Raw genomic sequence first — 23,981 nt, 5'->3', positions numbered from 1 at the left:
CAGGCAAATAGTAAAACAGCTGGCTAAGGGAGATATGCCACGGGCTACTGAGCCCATGGCTCCTGTGATTGAACAGACTATTGGAGAGGGGGAGGAGGAAACCACCACTCACACTACCACCAAAGATACTGAGACCTGAGCAAGCGCAGGCACTGAAAAAAACTTTAGGAAACATCACCCCTGAGAATGTAGTTGCCTGGTTTGCACAGCTTACTACAGTGCCTCAGTTAAATTATAGTGATTATGCTTTGCTCTTAAGGGAATGTCTCCCATTAGACACCTGGCAAGCACATTGAGGTACATTTTCATTTGGAGCGGCAAGCCCTAGGGGAAAGCCCTGATGCATACTTACAACGTAAAAAGATCCTATGGCAAGCTATGGGGCATGAGGAGGAAGGTCAAAACCCTATGGACACAGACTTTCCAACTCGTTTCATAGAAGGGCTACATCCACAAGTAAAAGTTGCTTTGGGTATTCTGAATTTAATAGCTATGACGTGGGAGGCACTGTTACAGAGAGTTCAGCAAGCTCATTTACTAGTGAGCCAAGCCTTCCCTGATAGCACAAAGTGAAAGCTGCTGCACAGACAAGAGAAAAATTTGCTTCTCAGATCACCTTTCAGAATCAAAGGAGCAAAGAAAGGTGATTTAGTCCCTGAGAGAGTTAACAGAGGGCGCAGCCAAGAGCAAGGCCATGGGAGGATCAATCCCCTGCGCTGGGTACTGTGGAATCGAGCTCTCCGATATGCCCCTAAAGCTCTAATTGATGGCAAATCAAATAAGCAGCTGGTTGAGCTGATTTGTCAGAAGGAAAGGGAGTCTCACACTCCGGAGAAATGTGTTGATGAGGGTCAATGGCCAACCTCATCTCCTGAGGGGAAGCCCTCAGAGGCATAGGGGTGGGTCCGGGCGTCCCTGAATCCCCTGATATATGTGGCACCTTTAATATCTGATAAATGGGGATGACCCACTATCTGGGTGGATTTTGAACAGGGGGCATTTGGACAGCATATGCTTGTAGATACTGGTGCCACTATTTCATTGATTGATGACCGCTTAGTTCCTGCAACGGTAGAGTTAAAGGGAAATCACTGGCAGAGGTTAGAGGGTTTTGAAGGTTCCAGCATAGCTATGACCCTCTCTCGTCCCCTTACTTACACCATTGTAAGGAAAACATGGACAGGGATTTTTGGTTTGGCACATGCTGGAGAAGCAGCTATTTTGGGCATGAATCGTATATTTAAGATGCAGGCTGTTGTTGATTTAGCTAACTGGGTGTTGTGGATTGGATTGGTAATTCCTAGAGTTGTTGCAGCTGCACACAGGGTGCCAGTTCTTAAAGCACCAGAGCCGCTCTCAGTTACAGCAGAGCAGTGTTCCCTAGATGTTGCTAACATAGTACAAGCACACCCACAAGCATGGGCCAAGAATAAATTGGATTGTGGCCAGGTGAATGCCTGTGTTCTTATTGTAGGACCTGATCCACCAACCCAGAAGCAGTACAAATCCCCAAAGGAGGCTGAGGAAGGATTGTTACCCACGATTACTGCTTTCTTGCAGCAAGGAGTGCTAGTGAAAGCTAATAGCATAAACAACTCCCCAATATGGCCAGTCTGTAAAGCGGACAGGAAAACCTGGCAACTTACAGTAGATTAAAGGGCTTTGAATACATGTACACCCAAGACAGCCCCTGTGGTGGCTAAGTTACCAGACGTGATGGCTGCAATAGGTATTTTCAGTATTGGATTTATTAAATGCATTCTTTGCTATTCCTCTGCATCCTGACTGCTGGTATAAATTTGCTTTTACCTACAGGGACCATCAACTCACTTTCACATGTGTTCCACAAGGGCTACACTGTCCTCCCATGATTTGCCATGCCCTCAGGCAGGGCGGGGCAGAGGAGCAGTCTAAAGCCCAGGACAGGGGTTTAGGCACCTCTGCAGCCTAAGGCGCCAGTAGGGGGTTGCTGCCAGCCCAAGGGGGGCATCGCAGTGAGGGTATGGGAATGTGGGTCCACCAACTCCACTGCATCCCAGCCAGGGCCCTAACAATGATGGAGTGTTCCACCACTGGGTCAGTGAGTCTCCAGCCGAAACTCACTGACCTGGCTGCAGGCCACAACACAACTAGATAATTGTCTGGTTCTCCGGGGCTTCTTCATACCCCTCTTCCTTTCAGTACTTGGGCCTCAGGGTCACTGTCAGTCTCCCTGGGGTAAACTGCAAGGGGCAGACCCAGCAGGCCCTCAGCATTGCAGGTGTCAGGCAGCTCCTCCAGGTCTGACTCCCCCTAGATAGTTGGCTAAACTCGTTTTATGGCCCCTTTTATGAAAAGGGATGAAAGGGTCTAGAGTAGACCAGAGAATCAGGTCCCATGTGTTCATTTTTGGAGCAGTTTTGGTTGTAGTGGTGGGCTTGATGCTGTATTATTGCTACAGTGCTAAAGAATGACTTACAGCTTTTTTAATCTATTCCATTTTATCAAGATACAATGTTGTTTGTGATCAACCAGAGATGTTTCTTCCCATCTGCTATATTCCACAAGGGCCTTTTATTATACATTCAACTGTTCCTTTTTGGTTTATGTTTGTAAATATTCCGTAGTCATTCTCCATTTACAGCAGCAACAATAAAAAGCCAGAAAGTCATAATTGTCATTTTGCATTTCTTCTGCTCTAACAGACATTGTCAAGTGTATGCATGTTACATAACACAAACAAAACACCTACAGCCTCCAGATGAATTTACTGCTGTGGAGAGGCATAGTAAGTTTGGTTCTCTTATTATATATATGTAAACAGACCTTTCAGAAAAGAGGTAGTGTGTTATAATTTGAAATACAGCCAAAGGGTCACCCTTGCCACATACATGCCACAACCACTGACCAAGATTTAGTAATGGTCTGACACAGTGGTGGTATAATTTACCTAGCAGGAGCGCGGGGGCATGGGGGGGCGGGCATGTTGCATCATCATAAAAGGTTATTTAATGATAGCAAAGATAATGCAACTGGTTATCAAAAAAACAAATAATAATGGGGATTGTATTTAAACTGGAACAAACAACAGGATTCCACCTACCTACAATGACATTAAATAGACAAAGAATTTATATAATACAAAAAATGTATTATAAATAAATAAACATATCTGTATCTAGTTCTGTATGCACAGGCTATTATCTTATAGGTTATTATTTTATTTACATTTTTAATCCATGATTCTCCTTTCCCCAAATATCTCACTGGGTTCTGTCTAATGCCTAAGTCAGTCTTTGAGCCTCAAGTGACTCTTGACTTCCTGAGAAGTCCACTGGTGCTTGCTTGTGGGGGTCCACATTAAAACAGACCCAGGGGATCTGACAGACCTTTGGTTCTCCTGTTTCGGATTTCCGGGATGACATGAAATCAATGATAGGAGATGACTGGAATCAGTGATTAGGAACAAACAAGAACGGTTGCTCAGGAACAAACCATCAAGCATGGACTGACCTGACCAGCTAGCTTTAAACTAAAAGGGACCCTCTTCTGCATGTTGGTTTGTTCTGCTCAATGACAGTCTCTCCACTTACTCTCGGTTTCCCGCCGTCCCTTTCTCTGCTTTCTGTCTCTCTCCCTCAGGTGCGTGCTGCACAGCCTGCCTCTGTCCGTCCACCATCCCCCTCCTCTCCTAGTGTCACTTTCCTTCCCTCTGAGGGAAGGAGCTACCTCCTCTCCGACAAAAAGAGACAATGCATTTACCCTGAGCCCACCCTAAATCATATATTCCCATACAGGGATGAGTCCCTTTACCATATTATTTTACATATAATACATATATATTACTCATCTCTAATGGCCAAATGGTCACATTGTCATCTCCATCCAATGCATGCTTAATTGGTGTTGTTTTCTAAGTTCTGTCAGGCTGACAGCAGCATTGCTAAATTATTGACTTCAGTCTGTTCTAGCTATAAACAAACTCAGTGAAATGAAGTACATTAAGTGAGATACCACAGCTATGACATGTAGGAATCTGTGATTAATGAATAACTCCACTTGTCCATGGAGACTATAAAGAGGGCAACATTCTGGCTTTTTTTTTTTCCTTTTTGCCAGACACACATTGGAAGCAGGGGGTGCGGGGAACAGAGTTGTAGCGGTCAGGTAGAGATGCCCCAAATCATTCTCCCTGGGCAGTGCAGATGTACACAATGTGACTCAGTGGACCACAGGTAACTCATTCAGCAGAGCCCCTTACAGATGGTCCTTCAGAAAGAAGCAATATGCACTGCCTGCCTCAGGACACAGCAGTTATGCCCGGGGAGGGGCGAATGGCTAGACAACTCTCCAACCCACCTGGATCTCCCTCTTTAGGGACGAGGATGGATATTTTAGCCAGGCTCTCACTGAATGGGTGAGTACATCTTTTGGAATCCCTTTGGAAGGGATGTAGGGTCTGTTCAAGAACACCTCATAGAGCCAGCCAAGGGCTTTGAGGGTTATTGAGTGTTCAAAGGACAGCTGAGGGTTTCACTGCCAGTTAGGAGATAAATATGTACAACTGAGACTTAAAGCACAAGAGGAAGAGATATAGCTGCTAAATTTTGTGCAGCTACATGTATGGCATTTTATGCAAATTATTTACTAATTTGCTAATTATTCAGCCATAAACATCATTTCAGGTCCATCCACGCTGCCCCAAGCGTCAGTGGAGGGAGAACACAGAGCTTCATGAAACTTGACTGCATGCTGTATCAGTGCCTGGGCACTGGCAGCTAGATTTGGGGTGGCATCTTCATGGAAGATGGGCTTTCTGGGAGGTGGGAAGGGGTGTCTGGTAGGGAGCAGCTTGCTGCGAACCAGGAGCTTGGGGCCAGGACTGGGTCTTCTCCGTCATCGGTCCCTGCTGTTTCTTGGCTGCTTCTCCCAACTCGGTTTCCCCACTCCCATCCAGCAGGGGGAGCAGTGAGACAATGCACACAGCTTTGTGACCTGCAGAGCAGGCATCGCAGCAGTCTCTGGCAGTCACTAGATGCAATTGCAGGTCAGGCCCCAGGTTTGCTATCCATAAGAGGCAGCCTGCATGCATGAGTGCCCTAGATTCCTAGAAGATGCATTACACTGGACAGGTCTGAGGGTGGGACTCTCATAGGAGAGGGATATAGATAGCAGGTGCGGATTAGAAAGCCAAGCAGCAAACACTAGTGCAATAAAAGCTACCCTAAATGCTCTATACTAATTCTTTCATGTTTTTTTTTATTTTACTGCTTATAAATGCATGGAAAGAATAAAACTGGAGACTTTTTCCAAACTGGTATCAGTTGGATTAACAAAGAACCCCTGCAATAAATCCCCATCGGGAGAGAGTGATTTGTGCGTTCAGATCTGTACCTCAGTTCAACTTTTCTCTTCTGTTTCACCCCAGTGCTGTGATACACCCCACCCCAGCTGTAATCCTAATTGAACGCTTGTGTTACTGTTTTGCCTGATGCCTGCACTGTTGTGAGAGGGCAGAGACTCCTTGTGCTCTCTCCCCAAATCCAGGGCATCCTTCCACAAAGAGCATGTGAGAACTTTTATCCTTATTCTGCAGAGTCCTCATCAGTTAGCATCATCAGTCAGCATAAGACAAATACAGCAGCTCATTCTTCTGTGCACTTCCTGTACACTTATCTGAGCAGGCATTTTGGTTACCTAGAAACAAGAGTAAACACAACTGTCTCAGCAACAGTGATCTAAGATACTCTGGGAACTTTTAACTCCTGTGTCTGTCTGCAAGTCCAACAGCCTTTTCTGATTTTATTTTCATTTCAAAATAGTGTCGTTGCTCCAAGAAAAGTGCAGAATTATAGAGAGTTTACCAGCAGGTATTTTTGGGTAGTTTGCCATTTTTCTGAACTGCACAGCGAACTTGCAGAAAGACTGATGACTGTATGGGAATTTGTGCTTGGGAGGGTTTAGCTCTGTTTCCTTGACAACAGCGTTCACGGCTCGCATGCACTGTGGAACTCAAACAATTAATGGGAACAACTTAAAGTGTTAAAAAAAGATCAAAGAAAATGTCCACTGCAAGGTAAAGTATGATATCTACACAGAGAATGTATTCTGAATGCTGGACTCACTGGCCTTCCAAAGACTTTCAGTAGCTAACATCAAATACGACAGTTACAGGGTATTTCAATGTCCATCTAGAAGAAAATTGTTTGATTATCTTGGTGTATTATCTATAACAAAGTCAAAGTATGAAATTCTAATATCCTGCTAATATTTTTTCACATTACTTCTCCTTCGTTATAAGATAATTTATCTTGTCTATGTTACTGTTATATGTATGCAGCACTATTTCAGTTATTTTTTATAGAAATCGTTAAGTGAAACATTGTTTTTCTCATCATTCAGTCATAGCATTTCTGTTAAGACATGCGTAGAAAATAAGGTGATGCAGTACAAACAATTAACTGCAAACAAGCAGATGTGGTTTATAGTGATCTACTACAATATGATTTAATATCTAGAAACATTAGAAGAGGGTTTTTGCATTCAGAATAACTCTTGGGAGTCCATCTGTTCTGTCGCTATGATGACAGGGCAGCAACTTGTGGGCCAAATTCTGTTCTTAGTGACACTGGTGCAATGTCATTTGACTTTGATAATATTGCATCTGGATTTACTGAGAGCAGAATTTGTCCTGGTGTGTGTGTGTGTGTGACTTTTAATTAGTACTAGGTATCCTTACCAGTTGAGATACTCACTGTTTTTCTTTTCCCTTTGACCTGTGTTGGTTCATGTCACTCAATGTTTTTCTGCTTCTACATTATTTAATAAACCCTTTTTCATTTTTATTCTTTGAAACTAATTGCTAGTTCTTTTGAAAGTTGCTGGATTGACAGCCATGGAAACTGAAGACCTGAAGACTGGAAAGCAAAAAGTGCAAGTTTCTCAGCACATCTTCACCAGCGTGTCTGAAATCTGCTCATAAGAGCTCACTTCTTTTTCTCTTTGCTGCCATAGGCTTTCATTAAAGTGTATATATTATATATATGGAGAGATACAGTTATATAAAGGTGAAGTTCACTTCACCTGCATTTGAGACTGAATGACTTTCTAAATATATGCTCTAGTTCAATCACAAATTATAGGACTCAATAGTATTCGCTGCCATAGCAGAAAAGAATAATTCCCTCTACTGCCACAATTAGCAGATGATACTTTATGGCTTTTTATGCAGAAAGTCAAACTAGATGACCACAGCGATCCTCTGGCCTCAAAATCCATGAAAGCCAAAGTAATCAGGCTCCACAGAGGTGAAGTGCAGGGCCATGGAGCTGGGAAGGTAAAACCCATTCCCCCTGCCATCCTGGAACTAGGGTTAGAGCACTGTTGTCTCTCTGTGCCGTCTGCATAGTATGATGTTGGGGCCATGGACCATCATAGACACAGATCTCATGGCCTTTCCCCTAGTTTGCCTTTTGGTCTTCTCCTAATGCAACTCTCTCTGCTGCCCATTGCGAAGCTAACACAAAAAACACTTCTGCAGCATATATGGAGCTTGAAGGCATACTGAAGTGGATGCTCATCATAGTTCCCCACAGACAGTCCCAACCTGGGATTTAAGTGGTGTGGAAGATCTTGCACTAGCTTTCTCGAACACAGGTTAATTTTAGCATAGGTGCTTGCCACGGCTAATTACCCCTGACACTAAGGAGTTAGTTCATTATATACACATGAACTAAATGGAATTCCATGTGAGCAGTTTGTTAGTTTTCTTCTCTATAGGAAGAGACAAAAAATTATATATTGTTTGCAACTATTGCTTCAGCCTGGATTTAATTAAGTCAGGAGACATAGCCACACAGAAGAATAGTATGAGAGCTGCTAGTAAGAAAGTGTTTTTACTAAACTGCTGTTTCGATCTTTATCACTGCTTGAAAACCTCTTGTTTAGTAGATGTTAAGCAATTATTAATAAAACTCCCACTAGGATTTCCTTATTCTTCAGTACAGGACAGATAGAGGTAACTGCAAGCTCTAAATAATATATGCACATTGACAAGTTATCACAACTGTTCTGAAATGTGTGTGATGATTTTGTCAAGAAAAATGTTTGTTAAATAACATGCAAAATGCTCCTCTGCTTGTCTGTACTTGAGTTATTTTTCCCAAGATTCTGTTTGTGGCTAAGATTCTGTTCTGTTTCAATTTGAGAAACACAGCTGAAGAGCAAGGGAATAAGCACTAAATAAATACAATAAAACTCAATTCACCTCCTCACAAAAGTATTGTTTGATCACAGGGTATTTATGAACAGCTCATTTTAAGGAGGTGCAATGTGCTATTTAAAGGAATTCAGCCCATCAGTGGGATCTGGTTCATGTGTATGTAATACAATCCTATAAGTTAAAAATGCTATACAATTGTGCTTTACTCACTGAAGTTCAGAGTTGCAGCCATGTGGCATGGAATTGGAAAGATGACATCACAGCATCTCCAGGGAAACAGATGCTAATTCTAAGCATCTTTTAGAATGGGGGCAACTGCCCCAGCATTTAATGCAAAGCAAGACATCCACTCGTTGATGAACAGACATACTCTCTTCCTGAGTTTCAGAGGTAGAACAGGAAGCCCTTAATTTATTCATTTCTTGACTTTTGAGGGATTAAAATTTTTAATCTGTAGTTCTTTATTTTAATATGGAATTATATTTAGTTTACTTGTGCACTCTTGTAGTAAATACTTAATAATGAAAGGATGTTTTCATTCTGTCCTATGTATATACAGTAAGTATATAATTCTACAGCTGATTTCATGATTTTGTTCATGTATAACTATTTATGGTGATTTGTTTAGCGCCACAATGAGTTTAATGCTGTACAATGCGCAAAAGTAGAGAGAGCTCATAGATCATATGTAAGAACTAAGGATAAACCACTTTACAAATTTTCACTCAATTTATACGTTGTTAGTTATAAGGAACAATAACTTTAGGAGGGAATAAGTCTCGATGTGAAAATCCAGGAATACCTCTATATTGATACAGTAATAACATGTATCAGGTGACCGCTCTTAGCCCTAACCACTTTATTTAAATAAAATGGACATTAGCTGGCTGGCAGTGAAAACAAATTCAATTTGACTATCTAGAAGTATTCACCAATTTTCTTGTTAGTCACTTTTGGATCTAGAAAAGAATCCAGTCTCACCATGTCTTAATTGTGTAAAATAAGGCCAGACTCTCCTCTATGTCTAAGCTCCACTCAGCTCAGAGGAATATGTGTAGGAGAAAGTGGTGTCAAGAATCTGATTATTGTGGTGTTCTGATTAAAGCAATGAGAACCTGTACTAACGACTAAGGTATTTGTATGTAAAGATTATGTAATTCTTACCCAACAGAAACCAGAGCCTATTGTTCACTGTGACCTGCAGCTCACTCATAGTCCCTGAAGTCCAATAACCTGCTTTCCAGTATGGAGAGTGACTGTTTGACATCTACAGTTACTCTGTCTCCTTACATAACAACAGCTATTCCACATAGTTATGGCTCCCTTATCCTATGGGCTAGACCATCTATGCTAGCCCTGACTTTGGTACAAGTAGGTTGCTCTAACTTGCGCTACAGCCTGCTGAGGAACCAGAGGCCTGTGGAGGTTCATGATAGCACAGCTGAGCTCTGCCATGTCTCCTTCTCAACCTGCTTTGACATGCCTCTTCTCCGGGACAGGGGATGACACCAGTACAGGAACCGGCTCTCCTGATTTTGTGCCTGTGTTCCCCTTAGCTAGGGGAATTATCTGCTGATCAGCTACAGCCAAAGTCTGGCCTTTTGCTCTCCCTGAACAGAAATCAAAACCTGGACAATACTCTTCTGAATCTCTGCTATAGCTTGTGGAAAGTTTGCTGTGTCTATGAAATATATAATCATGTATAAAATCCTTTCCTGAAAATATGGAATGTATAGATTGTAAGCTCATTTATGTCAGATGCATGGAAACCACAAATAAACACTTTAACCTTTACTTTAGATAAGATTTTCTTCAAGCAAAAATGTCAGAGAACTCCACAGAGCTGGTTAACTACCCTGACAAGTAAGTCTGTAATTACTTATAACCACAACCTGAATGAAAGTTTGTTCCAATCAAGTGCTTGTTGGATTGCAGATTCTAGGACATAAAGGACTGCTCACTCTATTGTATTTACTACCATTTTTATAGTAAAAAGAGAATAATGTAGATTTATTGGTGCATAATAGCTAATTGTGATTGGTGCTCTACATCAGTGGTACTTGACCTGAGAGAACCATTGCTATGTATGACTCAGGTTCTATTGCATGTATTGCCTGTACTGTATTATACCATTTTCTTCAGAATGGAATAAAATTACCTAACTGGTTGCTTCCCTGGTCCAGGTCTTTACAGAAAAGGTGATTTGTCCTGCTCTTTTGAAAGCAAGGTGTATTAGACTTCATAATAGAATTCTGAACATGTGAATAACTGGAAGATATCATAGAAGTGTAGGACTGGAAGGGACCTCAAGAAGTCATTGAGTTCAGCTCTCTGCGCTGACACAGGGCCACATAAACTTAGAACATCCATGCCAGATTTGTCTCACTTGTTTTTAAAACTTCTAATGAAAAGGATTCCACAACATCCCTTGGAAGTCTATTCCAGAATGAAACTATCATTATAGTTAGAAAGTTTTTCTTAATATTTAACCTAAATCTCCCTTGCTACAGATTGAGCCCATTACTCTTGCCCTTCCAGTGGACACAGAACAATTGATCACCATCTTCTTTATAACAGCTTGTGACTGGGCCACTCACCACATGGGTGTGTCTGCACCTGCATTCTCTGGGCTTAGACCATTCGCTGGGCTTAGACCATTTTACCTGTGGCAGATGAGGGATCCAGGTCAATCCATTACTCCAGGTCCCAACCCACAGACCCTATAAGTAGCAGCTACCAGCTGCTTCCCTTTAACTTGCTGCTGCATTTCCCTGGGCCACTTCCCTTCTTAGCCACAGCACCTTCAGCTTCACTTTTACCTCAGGGCAAAGTCTTGCTTGAGTCCCACTCATCAGCTAGGAACACTTTCTTTGTTCCTCTAGCTTCAGCCAGCTACTGCTCCGTCCAGGTACTGACACTCCTTTTATATGAGCCTCTCTAGGCAGCCCGGAGGACCCAGCTCTACTTTCTTTGCTTCAGCAGGGGGCCCCAAAGGGCCTGATACACCCCATTGCACAGCCCTGAGCATATATGAAGAGTTTTATTAGGTCCACCCTCAGTCTTCTTTTTTCAAGACTAAACATGCCCCATTTAACCTTTCCTCCAAGATCAGGTTATCTAAACCTTTTATCATAACAAAGATAAGTGCAGAGTCCTCCACTTAGGAAGGAAGAATCCCATGCACAGCTATAGACTGGGGACCGACGAACTGGGCAGCAGCTCTGCAGAAAAGGACTTGGGGGTAATGGTGGATAAAAAGCTGGATATGAGTCAGCAGTGTGCCCTGGTTGTCAAGAAGGCTAATGGCATATTGGGCTGCATTAGGAGGGGCATTGCCAGCAGGTCACGGGAAGTGATTATTCCCCTCTATTCGGCATTGGTGAGGCCGCATTTAGAATATTGTGTCCAGTTTTGGGCCCCCCACTACAAAAAGGATGTGGACAAGTTGGAGAGAGTGCAGCGGAGGGCAACAAAAATGATTAGGGGGCTGGAGCATAGGACTTATGAGGAGAGGCTGAGGGAACTGGGCTTGTTTAGTCTGCAAAAGAGAAGAGTGAGGGGGGATTTGATAGCGGCCTTTAACTACCTGAAAGGGGGTTCCAGGGAGGATGGAGCTAGGCTGTTCTCAGTGGTGGCAGATGACAGAACAAGGAGCAACGGTCTCAAGTTGCAGGGCGGGAGGTCTAGATTGGACGTTAGAAAAAAGTTTTTTACTAGGAGGGTGGTGAAGCACTGGAATAGGTTACCTAGGGAGGTGGTGGAATCTCCATCTTTAGAGGTTTTTAAGCTGTGGCTTGACAAAGCCCTGGGTGGGATGATATAGCTGAGGTTAGTCCTGCTTTGAGCAGGGGGTTGGACTAGATGACTTCCTGAGGTCCCTTCCAACTCTATGATTCTATGATCATTTGTGCTGGTTTCCTCTGGACTCTCTCCAATTTGTCCACATCTTTCCTAAGTGTGGCACCCAGAATTGGACATAGTACTCCAGCTGAGGCCTCTCCAGTGTCAAGTAGAGTGGGACAACTCCCTTCCATGTTGTACATGTGACACTCTTGTTAACACACTCCAGAATCATATTAGCATTTTTCCTAACATCACTATATTGCACCTTTTTCTCAATTTCACCAAGAAAGCCTCCTTTACTTTTCTCCTCAGGAGTTATAAACAGCATAATTACCCATGGGTACAAGATATCACACAGCCCTTCCTAAACAACCACTTTTATTCTTAAGGAGAAAGCATTACAGAGAAAACATTAAAACAGCTCTACATGCGTGCTAATAAGCTTACCAGAGATCACTTCTAGATCCAACAAGGGCTCAGGCAGTCCTTCAAACCTGACCAAGGAGTTTTTTTCTGTGGTCACAAGTTCATAATAGTTGTTAACTCAGAAAAAGCACACCGTAGCCAGGAGGGGTGGTCCCCCTCTGAGGAGGACTCAGAGAGGGAGCCAGACCCACCCTGGCTGATAGAGCCCTCCCCCAGGGGAAGCCCTGACCAGAAGCAGGTGGGCGGGTCCAGGCCTTTAAAGGCCCCGGTATCCCCACCTGACAGGAAGGGGGGGGGGGGGGGGCGGAGTTAGGCCTTTAAAAGCCAGGCCGGTGAGCTCAGTTAGAGGAGGACAGCTGAGAAGAAAGGATGTGTCTCCTCCTGAGCTCCTAGCTAAGGCCGGGCCAGGGAGCTGTAGGCTGAAAGGGAGCTGCAGGCCTTAGCCCCAGCCTGGGGATCCGTGGAGGCCTCCCCCCAGTACCCCATGGCCTGTGAGTTGGAGGAGGGCCTACCAGAGGACCCCAAGGCCTGGGAGCCGGAAGAAGGCCCATTGGGCCCCCCCTCTGCCGACTACAAGCCTGAGGAGAACCCCCGAGACACCCGGGGCCTGGGAGCTGGAAGCGGACCCGCCGGAGTAGTACAGAGAACTTACCGAGAACTTACCTGCCCGAGGCCTGGGGGCCACAGGACCTGGAAGAGCTGCCCTCCGAGGACGAGCCCATGGAGTTGCCCGAGCTGCCGCCCGTGGCTGAGGAGGGCCTAGCAGGCCTACCACGCCCCAGCGACCCAGAGGAGGCAGGTACCGGGGGTTTCGGGGAGGAAGAAGCCCAGGGATAGCCGCAAGTTAGTGGCTGAGTCAGGGGCAACATGTTGCGGCCAGAGCCCTGCCAACCCCGAGGCAAACGCTGTTGCCACTGCCAGGGCCTTGGGCTGGGACGCAGTGGAGACGAGCGGGCCTGCGTCCCCCTCCCCCCTCCCTACCCACCTTGAGGAAGCCTTCCCCGCCATACCGCTCTAGAGAGCGGACTGCTTGCCCGGCCAGCCCGGCCTGAGGGCCTGGCGCTGGACTGCTTGCCCGGCCAGCCCGGCCTGAGGGCCTGGCGCTGGACTGTTCCCAGTGAGGTAGCCGGGAGGGGTGGTCCCCCTCTGAGGAGGACCCTGAGAGGGGAAAACCTGGATGCTGCTCCCCGGTTCCAGGGGCGCATCCACATGCACCCATAAATCTGTGAGTCACTCCTTTATACAGTTTGGGTCTTTGATCTGCAGAGACCATGAATAGGCAGTTAGCAAGACAATGGTCCCCTCCTCAGGGTGAAGCTTCAGAAGGTTGGATCTTTGCATAACTGGACATGGTAATTTGCATTCACCTCTTTCTAGGTATTTCCTAGAAACCCCACTTCACTTGGATTGTCTGGCATCTTGTTTAAAATAATCCTTTGAAACTCATAACACTTCCCAATGTTTACATTGGCTATGTCTCCCTCCTAGAGATGTTACATACAGTCCCACAATATATAAGCTTTGCATTTTTAATACAATGAACTCCTGAGATTTAAACTTAATTCAATAATGTTTAGTGTAATTAAGTCAGGTTTATCAAGAATATTGCAGGAAGTTGCCATAGCTGGTACAACAGCCAGCAGAACTAGGTTGGAGTAAGGATGAGTGCACACTGCAGCCAAGTAAAGGGAGAGCAGAAATCACTGCTGTGTACTTTCCTGGAGGCTTTGTACATGCCTCACACAAAGATTCTGTGCACACTTGATTGTTCACAATGATTGCTGCACAATCCCTCCTCCTCCAGCATATAACAGGAGATGGGCCTTGAACCTCAGAGCAGAGCTGGAGCCATTTAAAGAGTAATAGAAATGAAGTAATCATTGCTGACGTGAAGGAAATGCTGGACTGAATCAAAAGTACAAACAGGATTTCTCACCAAAACATTTTTCAGGATGCAAGGTCATTGGCAAACTGCCACTAGGTTATCATTGAAATTCTACCCAGATAGAAATTTCAAAAGTCAAATAGATAAATGATTTATGATTTCTCCATATGAGTGAACTCAATCATGCAACAACTGAGTGATAGGTACTATTTTTCAGATTTGATAAGTGTAGTGGGTTTTGTTGGCCCCCTCTGGCAATCTGAGAGGGAGGCCACACCCCCTCGTTACCCTGTCTCAGCAGAGGTGGTCCCAGCTCGAGGGCTGGGGGAACAGTCCCCGAGCTTTACTTAGTCCAAGGCCCCAGCGGGGCAGCAAACAGTCTAGCTCCCCAGGCGGGGTAGCACACAGTTCAAAGGCCCCCTGCGGGGCAGCAAGCAGTAGAATAGTCTAAGGGACACTGGTGTGGTCAGGGAAGGGGGAGGGGGACGCAGGCCCACCTGACTCCACTGCGTCCCAGCCCAGGTCCCTAGCTGTAGCAGAGGGGTATGCCACGGGTCCACGGGGTAGGCTGCGGGGTCCCAACCGCAACACGCTGACTTGCCATCCGGCTCTCCAGCTCCTGGACCATGTGGCCCCTCCCCTGGGCTACTTCCTCCCCCCTTTCCCTCCGGTACCTGGGATTCGGGTGTCCTACCTCAACGAGGGGGACTGGTGCCCAGAGGCAGATTATAGAACCCTCGATCTCGTTGGTGGGGTGGCAGGTCAGGCAGCTCTTCGGGGCTGTCAGCGGGGGGGGGGTAGCTCCTCCAGGTCAGGCCCAGTCAGGGCCCCCGCCTCACCATCATCCCCTTGCCCTTCCAGGGGCAGCTCTTCCAAGTCTGGGCCCCATAGGGCCACTTCCTCCACGTCAGCGTCGGGCAACTCCTCCAGGTCCTCGCTGCTCGGAATCCCCTGCTCCGATGGGGTGGGGGGAACCAGGGGTGCCGCGGGCCCCCAGGCCTCGCGCTGCTCCTTCGCCTGCTCCCAGACACGGGCCCTGGTCCGCTTCCCTGTGTACCTGGTCTTGGTCGGCTCACCTGGGTACCAGGCCGCTGGCAGCCCTGGAGGACCAGGAGGGACGTCCTTCCCCTCCGGGAGCTGGGCTCTAAGTGAGCTCCTGGGCCTCTCCTTTGTACTTCCTGCCCCGCCCCCTTGCTTCCGGGTTGGTAGACAGGCAGGCTCTAGCTCCACCCCCACCAGCCCAGTCTGGTTCTCCCTAGCAATCTGAGAGGGAGGCCCCACCACCACCTTACACACAGGAATATCTTTACTTTTTTAGCATTGTACTGAACCTCCTTTATGACTAGTAAGAGTCATTAGCCTACTACTGCATATTTTGCACTATAATACTACCAGTAACTATGTGTTCAGTAGGCTGTCTCTGTGGTTAGTAAGCCACACTTTGATGAGAGATTCTAGTTCAGTTTCCAGGCTCAGCTTTGCCTTCACAGGTGCAGAGGAGTACAATTTGCATTCTCCCATCCCTATGCCAGCAAAGCAGCTGGGCTGGAAGAGGAATTCACCCATGTGGGAAGGCAGCAGTGGTCCACACAGTGCCCTTCCAAGTGGAATGTCCACCACAGAACTCCACTGCCTGAATCACTCAATCCCTGGGTCCTGTCACCAAGAATTGCAGAGTTTGGAGCACTGTTTTCATAACATTCTAATGCCTGTTGCAGAGAGAATGCAAAGCTCTGCAGTGACCCAGTACTCAGCCAGTAGGAAATCACTGTGACAGTAGGTCTTAATGAGGATTAAACTAATCAAAAATTAGGATGCAATCATTGGAAAATCAAATGATATGATTACTGATGCCAGTTTGGGGGGTCAAGCCAATGGACAGTTCATGTATATAAGGTGTTTTATGTTTGAATATCAAATGTTTTCCCTCCCACCCCCCATCAATTGTTTAGCCAGTAAAAATTAAGAGATCTCCTTCAAACCATGTCCTTCATTGCTTTCTGTTCAACATAGAGGAAAATGAGGATGGATTTGCTTCTACACTGAACTTTCAAGGTTCATATGAGTTGAATATAAGGAGAATGTTGATTGCTCAAGACCGTGAAGTGCCACCATGCTAAATTATTCTTTTCTGCAGAAATGAGAGAAAGCCTTGAAGTAATGGAAAATTGATTAACTGCCACTAGTATTACATTTATAAATATTCCTCTCATGAATTTACTTGTGTTTCCTTGTGTTATTTTTTTTCTTCAAACCTGGTTGCCTAAAGTTAGAATTTTAGAATTACATCATAATTGACTGTTGTGGAAATGAGTACAGTGTCACTGATGAATAATTTTGAGTTCATATAGGAAAAATGTTGCAGGAGTAGATGAATTCTAATGAAACAAAAATCCTGTTTGCATGCAAATAAAGGAAGAAAAATCCAGAATATAACGTATTAGCAGAATTGTTCCCAATGGAAAATTACTCAGTTTTTCCATTGTTTTTCTTAAAGATATTCTGTTCGACAGGGTGTGGCAATAGTCACTAAGGGCCCATAAGGTGAACCCTGAGGTTCTGTTCCCCTCCACCTATCTTCCAAAGAAGCTATGTGATCTGTTTGAGATCACAGACACACATTTTGGCATCTGTACCCCTTCAGTGACAGCAATGATGGGCAATGCTACTGATCATGGGGATCTAGTGTTTTCTAGAGATCTCTCCAATTCCTCTCATAATTGATGAAGGGAGAACAGCATAGCTGATTCTCTGACATCTCTCCTCTAGTTTTTCCACCTAGTTTTACTGTCCTAGTCTCTTCCTGAAACCTCAGGAAGGATTATACTCCTTTAATAATAAGTGTAAGTCTCCACTAGCCTACGTCTTGGGACCTGGAGTGCATTCCTGAATTTGTACATCGAGGCTGATCATGCAATCTGCTATTGCTTGCTCTTTGAACCAGTTAACAGAGGTGATGTTGGTAGGCAGAGGAAAGTATTTTGAAGAGCTTGCAGCTACAGTGCAGTCTATTTGAAGATATACATCCATGATTGATCAATTCACTTGTGGATTCCTCACTTCTTTGTGGAGTACTTGTGGATTCCTCATCTAAGCTAAGCTCTCACATAGACAGCATTACTCACAGATGCTGCTGCCATCTCTGTTTGACTAGGAGACTCTATTCCATCCTGGTAGGTGAAGACCTGCCCTCAGTAATTCATGCTTTTGTCACCTTGTAGCTGGATTACAGCAATGTAGTATACCAGAGCATGAAGGAAACTCATACTAGCACAAAATGCTGCAGCTCATCTCCTCAGGAAAACAGGCTGTCACAAGAACATCAGAGCTCTCTACACTGGCTTCCCATAGAATTTCAAATCTAGTTCAACATTTCAGTCCATATCTTCAAAGTGATCCATGACCTGGGCCTAAGGTGTTTAAAAGACGTTTAATGCTCTGTGATGAAGACCATGTCGACCATGGTTGACAATTCTGCTCCTCTGACCCAATGAAACTGTCAAAATAAGAGTAACACTCAACTGAAGGAGCCACAACTTTATCTGGGGGTGGTCCAAGACTGTGAAATGAACTCTCCTAGGGATCATCACAAACCTCACCACTTTCCACCCCCAGTCCAAGGTGCATTTTGTTAACCTTTCCTTCTCTAACATAAACACATAGCAACAGGTATATTTATATAAAAAACCCCAAACAAAAAAACACTACTTCCACATAGCTCCTATCAAAACAAAACAGCGTACTGCACACGTTCTCCCTCTTGGAAGAGGATGACAGACCCAACAACTTGTGACAGAAGTTAGTCACATTGCTTACTGAATTCCTGGAAGGTGCTCAGATACTATCGTGAGCATGGTATAAGAACCTATATAGAACAAATTCAGTCTCCTCCTTTACTGTTTCTCCTTCAGTTTCTTCATATTGTATCCATTATATGTAGTCATGGGGACGTGATTCTCTAATATCTCTGAGATGTACTCAGATGTGGTGGAGAGTGGTGGCTTCAGGGAAGAGCTCCCTGACGCTTGACATCTTAGCCCTGATGAAAGTTTGAGGTCCAGGGAACATGCTCTAACTTCCATCTCTGGTGAAGGCTAGGAAAGCTTATGCCAGGTGAATATCAGGCATAGTAGGGCTCAGCTTCACCATGGCCTTGGTCAGCTCCCTTCTCCTCCTTATGCCAGGTGAATATCAGGCATAATAGGGCTCAGCTTCACCATGGCCTTGGTCAGCTCCCTTCTCCTCCTTATGCCAGGAGTCTCTTCTGGGACTCTGGTCATTTGAGGCCACATTTTTAGCATAATTTAGTCTTTGACCCTACATAAAGGACATGGGGCCTGAATCTCATATACACTAAAGCCACTGTGCAACTGTCTAGCAGCATAAAGGGGCCTTAAAACGGGTGTAAATTCTGTGTAAAGTGATGGTACTGTAAACAAGAATCAGGCTCATTTCCATGTCTCCTTCACCACAACAGTTTATTATTATGAATATAATAATTGTGGTTAGGTCATGTCAGGAATCAGGGCATGCAGCAGAGCTAGTCTCCAGGTAACCTACGAGCTCAGTGGGCCAGCAGAACACTGCTTAATTGGCCATGCCAGTTGGCTGGAAAGGCTATCAGACCAGCTCTTAGGTCAGCAAGCAGCAGCTGTTTACTAACTGCTCAATGCCCATGCCCACCACTGTGACTACTCCTGTGTTGCCTTCTTCCTGCTGCCCCTGTCTTGCATCCAGCTTTGCCTCAGCCCTGTCCCTGCCTGAGACCTCCCCTTGCCTGTTACCTTGCTTGCTCCTGGTGATTCTAGTTTTGACTCTCAGCTCTGGTCTCTACTTCCTGACTCCAGCCTGACCCTTGGCTCTGGCATCTGACTACCGTCTCTGGCTCTGATCCTAGGCCTTGGTTCCCAAAGCCTGCTCTGATCAATAGGCCCGATGCCCATTCTGACCGCTAGACTACACTGCCTACTTCCCAGTCACCTGACAAATTGAGCAGCCCAGAAGACCAGGGCCAAGGTTCCCGGGGCAAACATGGACTCTATTAAGGCCCCAGTGTAACAGGTGATTGACAGGAAGACTATGCAGGTGCAAGTAACCATCCAGTAATCACAGACTCCAGACCTGCAAGCCAGGCTGTCCAGCTAGCTCCCCCAACTCTGTCTTCCATCCCCGAGCCAAAAATTCTACTGCCTGACAAATTTGATGGGGATCAGGACAAGTTTCAGGAATTCTCAAGCCAGTGCTGGCTGCAGTTCTTACTATGCCCTTGATCATTCCCCATGGACCCAGGCCTGTGTGGGGCTCCTCTTTAATGTGTTGATTGGGGAAACCCTCCAATTTGAGTTAATCTGGGCCCCCCATGCTCCAGTCATCCTAGCTAGATATGGCCTGGCTTATTACACATGACCCCAACATTTACTGGGGGAAGAGGACCCCACACTTCAGCACCTGGTATTGCTGACAATCCTGCCTCCCTGGATCCAAGAACTGGACCAATATGCTTCATGGTTCACACCTCCTACTGGAAAACCTGACTCTTAGGGAGTGAGCCTGGCAGGACCCTTAGGACCACCACTCACAGCTCTGCTTGCCATGGCCAAGATCCTCCACAAATACCGTGGCTTTACTTATATTTTTGACAAGACAAAGGCAGGTACAGATAAATACCAGAATAGCAATACATGACAAGGCAAAGCACAGTTGTATAGGCAACTTTTTGTTTCCTCCTCTGGCTTCAAAATAGGGGCTGTGGTCCAATCAGGAGCCTTAGAATCTCCTAATCAGTGTGTAGGGGTGAGGCTTGTGCCCTAGTTGGGCTACATGGACCCCAGTCCCAACTACTGTTTGTGAGCTGCTGGGTGGAAGATTGGAGTGTGATGATTCCCAAGACTTCCACAGAGGAAGGCATGAGACCCATGGGACCTGACACTTCCATATGTATTTGCAGGAGAGCCAAAGAAGGATTTCATCTGCTTGTCCACTTCTCTGGCAAGTGCCCTGATCTTTTTTTGTCAAGAAGAGGGATGGCTCATTGCAGCCTTGTATCAATTATTGAGCCTCAACCAAGTGACCATACAAAATAACTATCCACTCCCCCTTATCAACAAACTCTTAGAACAATTTATGCACAGTTTATAATTTCACAACACTAGATCTGTGCAGGGCCTGTAACCTGGTACACATGCATGAGAGAGATAAGAGGAAAACCATACTTCACACTCAACACAGTCAGTACAAATATCTGGTCATGCTGTTCAGGCTATGCAATGCTCCAGCAAATTTTCGACACTTTATGAAGGATATCTTCTGGGGTATGCTGCACCAATTTGTCATTATCTACTTTGATGACATTCATTCCTTCTTGCCCCCACATTGAGGACTAACCTCTGCACAACTAGCATGTGTACAGTGTTTTTGAAAGACTATACCAGAATCTGCTATATGCCAAACTGGAGAAATGCCAATTTGACCAGGACACTCTTGAATTACTTAGGTATATTTTCTCAGCGAAGGGACTGACAGTGGACCCCCACAAAGTGACAGCCATCATGGAGTAGGCAGTACTGAAGTATATCCGTGGAATCGAACTCTTCTTGGGTTTCACTAACTTTTATAGACAATTTAAATTAGGATTCTCTGCTCTGGCCACTCCTTTCACTGCCCTGCTGCAGAAAGGAGCCTGGTTTATGTGGTGCCCAGAAATTCAAGCTGCTTTGGATAATTTGAAGCAGAGATTCAACACAGCTTCCATCTTGATCCACCCAGTTTCCACCAGACTGTTTACAGTGGAAGCAGATGCTTCACGCTTTGCACTAGGAGCAGTTCTATCCCAAGCTTATGTTCACGATGAGCATCTTCATCTGTGCACTTTTTACTCAAGAAAACTCACTCTCACCAAAATAATTATGACATCCTGGGCAAAGAACTGCTGGCCATTAAAGCAGCCATCGAAGCATGATGCCACTTTCTGGAGGGAGCTAGTTTCCCAGTTCATATTCTCATGGATCATGAAAACTTTGAATGCTTAAAGAGAGCAAGGCACCTGAACCAGCAGAAGGCATGCTATTCCCGCTTCTTTATACGATTAGAGTTCATGGTCAACTACCATCCTGGAACAAGAAATGGGAAGTCAGCTGTATTGTCACAGAAGGATGAGTACTTCAAGCCTGGTGAGGAGATTAGGTCCATGATTTTCAAGCCCTTAAACTTCATTTCTGGCACCACAGTCTCTGACTTGTTAGCTTCCATCCATTCTCAGTTGCCTGGTGACCTCTTTGCCATCCAAACCTGTCAAGCCTTAGACCACAACCAGTACCAGGCCTCTGCAGTGTTTACATTCCAGGATGGGATTCTGTACCACCAGGGATGCATATATGTATATGAAGTGGCTACTTGGCCTTGAGTCCTACAGCTCTGCCAAGAAACTTCCCTTTGTGGGCCACTTTGGCCATTCCAAGACCTAGCATCCTAGTGCATTTGGTGGCCAACTGTATGTGCCTCTATTGTGTCCTATGTAAACCCCTGTGATCTTTGCGCCAAGACAAGACCCCCTGTTCAAGACCACTGAGTCTCTTCAAGCTCTTATGCACTCTGCTCTGGCCTTGGGCCATCATTTCCATGCACTTTATCATGGAACTAATACCTTCCCAAGGCCACATTACAATTCTAGTAATGATCAACCACTTAACCAAGATGGCACATTTTGTTCCAGACTGGGCACTTACCTCTGCTCAAAAGAGAGCCTTCCTGTTTATGAACATTTTTCTTCTCTACAGATCTGACCAAGGACCAAGTTTATTTCCCACTTCTGGCAGGAATATCTACACCACCTGCACCCTAACCTCAACAGTCTATCACTCACGTACCAGTGGTCAGGCAGAGCAGGTCAGTGTCCCAGAACAGTACCAATGTTGTTTCTAAAAGATCAAGATGATTGGCTGTCTTTGATCCCTCATGTCGAGTTCACCTACAACAAAGCCACCAATGCCTCCATCAAACAGACCCCTTCTTTGTTAAGAACATAAGAAATTTATGAGCACAGCTGGACTACAGTGGTCTCTGGGCTGCCTGATTCGCTATGCCACCAGATTGGCTGGAAGGGTCAACAGACCAGCTCTTAAACCAGCAAACAGCAGCAGCTCCCCTGTTGCTCAGTGCTCATGCCCACCACTGTGACTACTCCTGTGTTGCCTTGTTTCTGCTGCCTTGCACACTGCTTTGCCTCAGTCCTGGCCCTGCCTGAGACCTCCCCTTGCCTATTACCCTACTTGCTGCTGGTCATTCCAGTTTTGACCCTCAGCTCTGATCTCTGATTCCTGCTTGACTCTCAGCTCTGGGTCACAGTGCCTGACTTCTGGCCTGACCCTTGGCTCTGGCTTCTGACTACTCCCTCCAGCTCTGACTCTAGGCCCTGATTTCCAATTGTTCCTGATGCCCATTCCAACCAGTAGGCCAGATCGCCCACATTCTGGTTCTCTGACAGGTCAGAAACCTTCAAGGTCTTTTGGCTTTAGTTGCTTTTAGGAAAGTATAAGGGATATCAAAATTGTGTATATAGAGCAAAAAGAGAACACAAAGGGATCAGGAAGAAGCATCCATTTCCTCAGGGAAACATCATCTTTATTAAAAGTGAGTCTTGTCATGTAGGTTGAGGTTTTCAAAGCACTCTTTTCTGCATTCGGGTGCCTAACTTCAGACATTTAATTTTAATGGAAGATGTGTCTACATCTCCAGGATTGCTTTGATAATGTCAAAATACATGACAAGGTCTACTTAACTGAAGCCAGTATTTTTGGCAGGAAAATGGAATGAACATTTCAACAGCCTTTATAGTGTTATGACCATTTCCTGTACAGCCTGATTTCAGGGGGACTTTGACACACACTTTGAGATATTTTGAAGAAGTTAATTAATGAGACAAAGTGGTTTATAAATTTAGCATATGGAGTTCTTCAGTTTATATTAATTTTACCAAAGCATGACCAAACAAAGATTATAATTTATTTTTCAAACCAGCTGGACCAACAAGATTAGTATCAGCTACAGTAATTTATGGTAAATGTATTACCAAAATCTTTAACAATTCAAAATCCCATAATAGCTCCAGAATCTGGTAAACTACTTTCTCAGATCTGCCCTTTTTGACACACATCAGCATTATGAATCCCACAAACTGATGGGCTGGATAAAGAAAGAAATCAAATCCTTATAAAATGTGGAAGAAATCTGAACAATGATGCAAAATATCAATATCAAATGCTCCCATATTTGATGTTTGCATTTAGAGAAGTATCCCAAAGCTGCTAATGGGTTTTCCTGATTCAAACAGAACCAGACAGTGGAATATGGTCTGTCTGAGGAGGGCAAAGTGAAAACATCTAATGTTCTGTCTTGTTAGAGAGCTGAAGGCTTTAAGCATCTTGCAGGATCAGGCCCTTAACAAGGGATTTAAAACAGCAAACCTGATAAAAGAGAAAAGTAGATTTTCTTTGTATGTTCTACAGCTGAGTCATGGCTTGTTCTTTTGCAGCTGTTCAGCCATTTACCCAGCATGGCTCTAGAGTGCAATACTACACATAATTAGTAACAGCAGAACAATACTGATACGGTTCAGGAGTGAGCTGTACA

The 23,981-nt window shown here is 45.1% G+C and overlaps 1 protein-coding gene across 1 annotated transcript in view; it reads left to right on the top strand.

The window, feature by feature from the left end:
- The first annotated feature begins 5,992 nt into the window (after positions 1 to 5,992).
- FAM81B (family with sequence similarity 81 member B) overlaps positions 5,993 to 23,981 on the top strand; it is a 64,941-nt gene continuing 46,952 nt past the window's right edge. Inside the window, exons 1-2 of the mRNA XM_067568972.1 lie at positions 5,993 to 6,055; positions 10,001 to 10,063. Of these exons, the coding sequence (XP_067425073.1) occupies positions 10,023 to 10,063 (41 nt within the window). The 5' untranslated portion in view covers positions 5,993 to 6,055; positions 10,001 to 10,022. The remainder of the gene's footprint in view (positions 6,056 to 10,000; positions 10,064 to 23,981) is intronic.

The sequence above is a fragment of the Emydura macquarii genome, unplaced genomic scaffold (assembly GCF_026122565.2).
Source record: "Emydura macquarii macquarii isolate MOO-44397 ecotype Brisbane River unplaced genomic scaffold, CSIRO-AGI_Emac_v2 contig_2897, whole genome shotgun sequence".
In the NCBI taxonomy this organism is placed as follows: Eukaryota; Metazoa; Chordata; order Testudines; family Chelidae; genus Emydura; species Emydura macquarii.
Note: the sequence above shows the minus strand (reverse complement) of the source record. Positions and strands in the feature narration are given on the sequence as shown.